The 9,466-nt window shown below is 41.5% G+C and overlaps 1 protein-coding gene across 2 annotated transcripts in view; it reads left to right on the top strand.

The window, feature by feature from the left end:
* Positions 1 to 779: 779 nt before the first annotated feature.
* Positions 780 to 9,466, top strand: part of Acss2 (acyl-CoA synthetase short chain family member 2) — a 36,773-nt gene continuing 28,086 nt past the window's right edge. For both annotated transcript variants that reach the window (XM_057780345.1, XM_057780344.1), the window contains exons 1-2: positions 780 to 1,043; positions 5,263 to 5,458. In XM_057780345.1, the coding sequence (XP_057636328.1) occupies positions 866 to 1,043; positions 5,263 to 5,458 (374 nt within the window). In that variant the 5' untranslated portion in view covers positions 780 to 865. The remainder of the gene's footprint in view (positions 1,044 to 5,262; positions 5,459 to 9,466) is intronic.

The following is a 9,466-nucleotide window of genomic DNA, read 5'->3' as shown; positions in this document are numbered from 1 at the left end:
GAATTTACCTTTTGTGCAAAGAGAACTTGTACTTTTTGGCAAAGATCTGAAGGATCCTCCTTGTCTTCTTTAGAGTTTTGTGCTTTAGATCAGGGTGGAGGATTTATGGAGACAAAAAAAAAAAATGACAACATGTCCTCAGAGGCGGGAGAGGATCAGAATGACCCGAGTTGGCAGGAAGGGCCATATCCGGGAACTGTGCCCTCAAGATCGTTGGAGGAATTTTTCCATGAGAACGGAATAGGGGTGTTGCTCAGCGGCAGACTTGGAAGAGTGTTACTCAGAAGGAACTGTGCTCCACCTGGTTATCCAACTCGGTGGAGTGACAGAATTGTGCAATCAGACCACGGTTGAGTGCACAACGGGATGACCCAACGCCTCTCATTAGCCAGCCGTTTCCGTCTCAAGCTGCGCGGTGCCCTAACCCAACCCCCACCTGTCACTCCAAGACCCTAAGTTGGTCACTCCACAGCCCTGCCTCCTCTCCTGTCACTTCCAGCCGGGCTACACCCCATCACTCCACGACCCGCCTTCTCGCCTGTCACTTCTGGCCCCGCCCCTCCTCTGTCATTCCAAAGCTCCACCCCTCTCCTGTCATTCCCAGACCATTCCTTCGACTTTCACTCTATGGTCACACCCCTTCCGGCAAGTCAGCTCCGCCCCTACCCCGACTTTTCCCGAGAGGTTTCTGTTGACCCCGCCCCTTCACGCACGGCCCTACCCACTATTGGATGCTTAAAGAGCGGCCTTCAGCCTCAGGCTCCACCCCCGCCCGAGGCCCCGCCTCTAGGGTCGACCTGTTTTTTCCCCGCCCCGGCACCCGCAGCGACCGCAACGGTGGCCAAGGTGCGCAGAGCTTGGCGCGATGGGGCTGCCCGAGGAGCGGCGCAAGAGCGGTAGCGGGAGCCGGGCTCGGGAGGAGACCGGCGCCGAAGGCCGGGTGCGGGGCTGGTCCCCGCCGCCGGAGGTCAGACGCTCGGCGCACGTCTCCTCTCTGCAGCGCTACCGCGAGCTGCACCGGCGTTCCGTTGAGGAGCCGCGGGGTGAGGCTGGGCCCGGGCTACTTTTGGGGGCTCCAGTGAGCAGAGCAGCGGGGCTCCAAGGGGCACTTACCGAGCTCCCGTACGGAGCAGAGGAGGCAGGGGGGGGGGGGATTCGAAGAGATGGTGTTCCAGGAGAAGAAGAGGGTCTGGGAAGTGAGGGTTCCTAGAAGTTGGGGGACTCTCTGGCCACTAGGCAGTTTTGTGAGATGGGTGTTTTCACAAGGAGATGTGGGTTCTGCGAGGAGAAGCGGGGTTCGGTGAGGAAAGGACCCTTTGGGGAGACTAAGGGGTTTCCGTCAGGAGAAAGTTCCATTTGAGAGTCCCTGAGGTAAAAGAAGGACTCCAAGGAGCAAGGGCGCGTGCGCCTTGAGGGAAGGAGAGCCCAGAAGAGAGAGAACCTTTGCCTCCGATTCAACAGTTGCCTCCCTCAGATTTTTAGCGCGCTCATCTCATTTTGCTCAGCGGCAGTGCCAAGTCTGGCTCCCTTCTTGGGGTCCTATATCTATTTAACATAGTAGCAATCCCAAAATACGATTGAAAAAGCTGTAAATATGTTGTTTTGTTTTGTTTTTTTTTTTTAAGAAATAAATTTGGACCTAAGTTGTACTAACACCGATTCTAAGAGATAATTCTGTGACCTTAAAAACGTGTCAGGCCAGGGGGCGAAACCACATCCTGATCAGGCCTGGTGGCACACACTTTTAATCTCAAGAACTGAAGAGGAAGAGACAGGTCTTCGTAAATTCAAGGCTAGCCTGTGTGTATAGGTAGTTCCAGAACAACCAGTGCTACATAGTGAGACCCAGCCAAAATAAGACAACAATAAAACCCCACTACCACTTACCGGTTGAGGGGCAGCATGATAAACATAAATCACACTCAGGAAAGTACATAAAAAGCTATTCTTGCAGTCTTAGGCAGATTTAAAAACCTATCTTAAATTTCCTTATCTCCAAGATAGGGATAATAATACTAGCTTCACAGATTATGAGAACTAAAGTGGGTAATAAGGGATCCATTATCAAACGTTTGATGCCCAGCCTCCATTAAATAAGTCATGATTTGTTTAACAACAACAATGAGGAGGAGGCAGATACTAAGCAATGCAAAATCGTATTAAATCAAGTGTGAAGTTGTTCATTGTTACAAGTAGTGTCCAACTCTGAGTCCTTAGGTGTCTTCCCTTCTCTTTCGTATTTTCTTCCATCATGAGTTACGTCTGTTTCCCTGGGGTAAGCTAGCACTACCTTAGTAATTACTAGTCTATGTATCTAACCTCCTACCTTGTATTTCACTTATATTCGGGCTCCAAATTTCATAGGACTATAGACCATTTGTATTTCACACACCCTGAAGATTTACACTGAACCAAACAAGACTGTGAGTGATGTTTCCCAGTTTCTCTCCCGAGCCTGCTTTCTTCCCCATTATCTTTCTCTTTTGCCTTAATTTTCTGTTTTCAGTTGGGGTAGTGTCAGTGGCACTGCCCCAAACTGTAAACCTCTTGCATCATCGTCTTCTCTGATATCTCTTTTATACCTTACGAATTTATAGAACTCTTATTGTTTACTAAGCAGTGAGTGTTTCAGTTTGATTTGGCCTGAGAATGACCCACATTTTACAGAGATAGAAATAAAAGCCTAGAGAGACTAATTCACTTACACAAGGTCATAAACCAAGTTTATGACGGTTGGGGTGTAAACCCACATGATCCTGACTAGAGAACTATACTCTGAATATTGTGCTATTCTTCTCTGACTCTACAGTTTGCTTTTCACCAAATTCTGTCAAATACTACTTTAAAATCTCTCTCAGACTGACCCTTACTACCAATTTCCATAGATACTTTAAGTCGGGAAAGCAGGAGACAATTTTCTAATTTGTCCCTTCCTCCCTAGTCTTAACGCCTTCAGTTGCTCCAGCAGACTTATCTAAACATCATTAGATTGATATCCTGGGAATGCTCTTTTATATGGTATTGTAAAAAACTAACGTTCTTTCTTTCTCCTTCCTTCTTTTCTTTTTTCCTTTCTCTCTTTTTCTTCCTTCTTTTCTTCTTCCTCCTTCTCTCCTTCCCCCCTTCTTCTCTTCCTTCTTCATTCCTTCCTCTCTCTCTCTTGTGACAGGGTCTTGGTATATAGTCCTGACTGGCATGCAACTCACTATGTAGATATAGACAAGTCTTGACTCAAACTTGTGGTGATCCAGCCTCCTCCTGAGTGCTACAGTTATAGACAGATGCTACCATGTCTGGCTTTTAAAATTATTTCCCCTAATTAAGATTTAGTTTTTTTTCCAAGCCTCTGGGTCATCACCTCTTCAATCTTATCTCTACCATTCTCTATTACATTCTTCATTCTAGATAGATCTTCTTGATATCCTAGCTGCACAAAAGTCCCTTTCCATGTCTTTGGTTTTGCCCAGTCCCTTCTGTGCCTATTTACTTAACTAAACCCCACCTGAACTTACCTATAAAATTAATATAATATATATACTTCATAAATCTATGTCATAATGATTAAATTAAATTAATCCAGTCCTAATTAGTTTCATCTTCCATCTTTACATATAATCACTAAATGTCAGTTTTTATTTTTTAAAATGACCATTCAGTATTTTGTTATATTGCAATTTACACTACTAGTTTTTACCAGTTTTTAATCGTTGGGCTTTTGAGTTTAAGGTGTGCGTGTGTATAGACTAGCGGACAAGCTTGGGCATCACAGCAAGCCCAGAAACCCACCTGTCTCTGCCCTCAAAGCACTAAAATGACAAATGAATGCCACTACGCCAGATCTTCACGCTTGTGTGGCAAGCACTTCGTGAATCGAGCTATTTCTCCAGCCCTGGTTTTATTATTTATGAATTTTTTAAATCAGGGTTTCAGGTAGCCCAGACTGGCCTCAAATTTCCTGTTGAGGCTAGCCTTGAACTCCTGATTCTCTGGCTCTCCCTTCCAAGTGCTAGGATTACAGACCCACATCATTGTACCCTCCTCTAGTTTCACTTTGTAGTGTTGCTATAGAAACCTTTTTAGTAATGCCTTCTTTCCTTCTTTTGGATTATCTTCTTGGAATATATTACCAAAATTGAGTTAGCAAATAAAGGTTCAAAAAAGTTTCATAACTCTTGCCAGACAATTCTTATAGTGTTGTTACTGTATAAAAGTATCAGATTCTCTAGACAGATCTCATGTAGTGAAAGCATAGAATTAAATTAAAAAAAAATCTTTGCTAGTTTTATAGGTATACTATAGCACCTTGAGTTGATTTCATTTTTATTTCCTTAATAGACCAAAGGGTGGTATAACATGTGGTTTAGCTTTTGATTTTATTGTCTTGTTCCAATATACCAAATTATGAATTAGTTCCTGCTGATAAGTTTCTTTATTTTCGGTCTGAAATAGTTTCTCAAAACATAAACCCTTGGTTTTCTCTCATACCAAAATAGTCACTTTCTTTTGGCGCAGGAGTAAAGTATATGCCTGTCTTTGGAAAGTTAGCAAACATGTCTTCTCAAGGAAATTCAAATCTTGATTTAGTAACCTGTGAAGTCTTGGCAAACTATTTAATGTCTCCAAGCCTTGATTTTCAAATCTATAAGAAGAAACAAAATAATGCATACCTCTTAGGGATGTAGTAAGGACTAAATAATAATACATATAAATAGCTTTAAGTAACACCTGGCACACAGGAACACTTGTGCAAATAGCAATAAATAATTGCTAAGTGAGAATGAACAAACTAAGAGATGATCGTGGAAGACTATACGGGTAAAGAATTTCCTAATTATTGATTACCTCCTGGTTACTGGTCATTATGCTACGTACTGCACGGATATGATACTTTCAAGTGTGTGTGTGTGTGTGTGTGTGTGTGTGTGTGTGTGTGTGTGTGTACTGGAGATAAGGCTGGGTTTAAATTCCCTATGTTAAGGCTAGTCTTGAACTCCTGATAATTCTGCCTCCACCCAAGTGCCTGGATCATAATAATGTGTGCTACTACACTCATATAGACAGCTTTGGGTATAGAAGGAACAATCTGAATTGAGATTCAGGAATAAACTGTAGGCAGGAGAATAGCAGGCAATTAGATAAGGCAGATACAGAGTCCTGGGACAAGATGATTGTAACTTGGTCCTGTGCATATGCTAGTAACCCATCTGATGATAAATATGGTTGAGATACCTAGTGATATGTGGGCATCTCTTTTTGTTGCAGAGTTTTGGGGAAACATTGCCAAGGAATTTTATTGGAAAACCCCATGCCCTGGCCCATTCCTCCAGTACAACTTCGATGTGACCAAAGGGAAAATATTCACCGAGTGGATGAAAGGAGCAACCACCAACATCTGCTACAATGTGCTGGATCGAAATGTCCACGAGAAAAAACTTGGCGATAAAGTTGCTTTTTACTGGTAAAAATATTTATAGTCTGTGACAGATAAATATCTCATGTTTATATAGTGTTTCATAATTCACAGCACACTTTATTTTTAAATTGAAAATTTTTAAATTAATTAATTAATCAATGTGGGTGGCATGTTAAGGTCAGAGGACAACTTTCAGGAGTTGGTTCTCTCATCCACACTGTGGGTCCTAGGGATTGAACTCAGATCATCAGTCTTGGGGACAAATGCCCTTTACATGTTGATCTATCTTGCTACCCCCAACTCCTATCTCCAGATTTTTTTTTCTTTTTTTTGGGGGGGGGGGTTTGAGACAGGGTTTCTCTGTGGTTTTGGAGCCTGTCCTGGAACTAGCTCTTGTAGACCAGGCTGGTCTCGAACTCACAGAGATCTGCCTGCCTCTGCCTCCCAAGTGCTGGGATTAAAGGCGTGCGCCACCACCGCCTGGCCCAGATTTTTTTGAGACAGAGTCCAACTGTGAAATTCTGATTGGTCTGGTATTTGCTATGTAGTGAAAACTGGTTTTGAACTTGTAACAACCCTCCTGCCTCAGCCTGTTAGCCGATGGAATTACAGTTGTTTGTTATCCACACTGGACTGTTGCGAAGTACTGTAAATTTCATCAACTTACTTGATCCTTACATCACCCAAGAAGAGTAAGCAAAATATCAGTGATTTGATATTTCAGTAAGGAATAATGCATCAAGGAAATTAGTTTCTTTAGATCACACAACCTCTAGTAACAGAGTCACCACAAAATCTTGTTCCTGGTTTACGGTTGGAGGCGAGGAGAGTGGGCATATAGAAGAGAGAGAGACTAGGACTAGGTTGCTTTTTTTTTTCATTCTTACTTTGGAACAAAAAATGACTGTTAGGTTTTTCACCAGATCTATCATTGTTATCATTATCTTTTATTGAGTTAAGGGTTAGATACTATGTTTAGGAGCTGAAGAAACACCTTATTTGACGCCCACAGTAGCGACAAAAGCCACTATGCATGGCAAGATTTCTTCCTTTCTTTTTCTTTTTGGTTTTTCAAGATAGTTTCTCAGTGTAGCTCTGGCTGAACTGGAACTAACAATATAGACCAGGCTGGCCTCGAATTCAGAGATCTACCTGCCTCTGCCTTCTGAGTGAAGGAATTAAAGGTGTGCGCCACCACCACCCGGCAACCTGGCAAGATTTATTTTTAAATTAAATGTTTTGTTAATTTGTTGATCCTTTCTTATATTAGTATTCAACTCCATCCTCCCCGTTTCCTCCTAGATCTACCTTCACACAACTGCCCCCTCAAACTTGTCTGTGCTGGAGCCCTAATGTATGTTAATACTCTTTCTAAGAACCAGTGTTCAATGGAACACCAATTTGAGAAGCACTGCATTGTGTAATCTACAAAGTTACTTCCAATGCAAAATTTTATAACTTTGTGGTAAGACAGTATTATTTGGCTTTTACATGATCACTTGTTCAACAAGAATTTTTAAAGATACTGGGTACTGGAGAGAGATGGCTCAGTCGTTAAGAAAGCATACTGCTCTTGTAGAAGACCCAAGTTTATTTCCCAGAACCCACACTGGGCAGTTTAAACCACCTATAATTCCTGCTCCAGGGAATCCGATGCCCTCTTGTAGATGCCACAGGCATCTGCACTCTCTGTCTTTCTCTGCCTCTGTCTCTGTCTCTCTCTGTCTCTGTCTGTCTGTCTCTCTCACACACACATTTAACAATAAAAAATTGTAAAAAAATATTGGATATTCATCCTTGTATTAGGTGTTATTAAATAAGGTGATATCAACTGGACAATTAATTTTCAATTCTTTTATGCTTATAGTAAACTATGGACAGCATTTGTTATAATAAGATAAAGTGCAAATATGATAGATATATAGCTGCTTCCCTTGTTGAGCCCCATATTTATGAACATTCTTACACTGCTTTCTCTTCCTTCTCTTTCTTTTCTTCCTCTGCTGCTGTTGCTTTTTGTGATATTGGGGATTAAATTTTTGCACATTGCACATGCTAAGCAACTGCTCTATCACTGAGCTACATGCCCTGCCCCATTCTAGTCTTTTTTTTTAGAGGTCAGCTTTCCAGGAACAGATCTCTTTCTTTCTTTCTTCTTTCTTTCTTTCTTTCTTTCTTTCTTTCTTTCTTTCTTTCTTTCTTTCGATTTATTTATTATGTATACAGTGTTCTGTCTGCATGTATGCTTACAGGCCAGAAGAGGGTACCAGATCTCATTACAAATAGCTGTGAGCCACCATGTTGCTGTCACCAAAAAGCAAACAAAAAATTAAACAGCAGCAACTCAGAGGTAGAGGCAAAAAGATGAGGAGTTCAAGGCCAGACATGGCTCCATAGAGGGTTTGAAGCCAGCCTGGGTTGCATGAGACCCTAGTTCCAAAAACCCAGAGCAAAAAATAAAATATCCTTAAAATAGCTTTTATATTATGGAGTTGTCAACTGAATAAGATTAATAGGATAACAAACTCGTGTCCGATATACTGGCATGGTGAAAGAGCTTACTAGATATTAATCACTATTACTATGTATTTGGATGGTAAAAACACCAAGTCTCACCAAGTTTCAGCTCTGAAACTATATCCATAAAGCAATACTAAGCAGACTCAGCAGGTTGTATTTATATATTTATTTACATATATAAAATAATAATAATTTTTTAAAAAGAGACTATGAATTTGACAGAAAGTAAAGAGAGGATTTGGGAGGGGGTTGGATGGAGTATAAATATGTAATTATACTTTAATTTTTTAAATGGCAAAAAATAAAAATAATTTGGATCAGAAACAAAACAAAACTCATCAAGTCTCTTTAGACTAAAAGGTTTATGCAAGGAACAATTTATTTCTTCAACAAATACTTCTTGAGGACTTACTGTATACCAGGCACTGTTCTGAGCAAAACACAAAATTCTTTTTTTATGCAATGTAAAGAGACAGACAGTAAACAAACAAAGTAAAACAAATGGGAGTTGAGGAGATAGCTCGGTTAGGGCTTCCCTTACAAGGACTTGAATCCAGTCCTCAGAACATACACACAAACATGCAGACACACAAATGTACCAGGCAGTGACAAATGTTCTATAAAAATGCAGATCACTGGGAAGGGATGACAGCACAGAGTGGGGCTGGAAAGGGAAGATCCTTGCATAGTGACATCATTTGGGCAGAGATTTGAAAGAAATGATGCAGTATGCCATGTAGATAATGTGAGTAGGGGGAGGAATGTTCCAGACAGACGGAAGAGCAAGCATGTGCTGATGCTCGGTGTATTTGGAGACAGGTGAGATGATGGATGGAGAAACACTGAGGCCCACAGACTGCTGGATCATTTAAAATAATGAAAGTCGATGTCGAGTGTGGCTTTTTGTGCATGGTGAAATGGGAACGCACTAGACAGTCGTGAGCAATGACTTGGATTGTACTTAGGACCTCGATTTTAAATTGAGAATAAAACGTAGAAGCTGTGAGACCAGTTACAAGGGTGGAATCTAGGTGAGCCATGGTAACTTAGGAATCGTGGCAGTGTGAAGGTGGTTAAAAGTGCTCAAAATCTGCATCTATTTTGAATCAAGAGTCCATGGAATTTGCCCCCTGGGAGGTTCTGAAGATCTAGCAGCCTGCTGACTGCAACGCTTCTTTAATAGCAGATAAGGTTCAGGAATGGGAGGTCACAACTCTCAAGATATGTCAAAAATATTCTTATAAAGAAAAATGGTGTGGCCACAGCTAGATTTAAGAATGTTAATCTAGAGCTGGGCAAGTGGCACAAACCCTCACATCTGAGCAGTGGAAGGAGCATCAAAAGCTTGAGGCCAGCCTCAGCTACACTTGCTGGCTTAAGAAGGCCCTGTTAAAAAGAGCTAATGCTTAATCTAGTCATCCTAGTTTTTATTTGGATTTCTTTTACTTCCACTTAAATTGTGAATATACTGATTACAACTTCAAAATTCCACATCTAGGGTCTTTGAACTCTAATTTCTTTGAACGTTTTCCT

This window comes from Chionomys nivalis, chromosome 9, assembly GCF_950005125.1.
Source record: "Chionomys nivalis chromosome 9, mChiNiv1.1, whole genome shotgun sequence".
Classification (NCBI taxonomy): Eukaryota; Metazoa; Chordata; class Mammalia; order Rodentia; family Cricetidae; genus Chionomys; species Chionomys nivalis.
The sequence above is the reverse complement of the archived record's forward strand: the minus strand, read 5'-3'. Positions and strand labels throughout refer to the sequence as shown.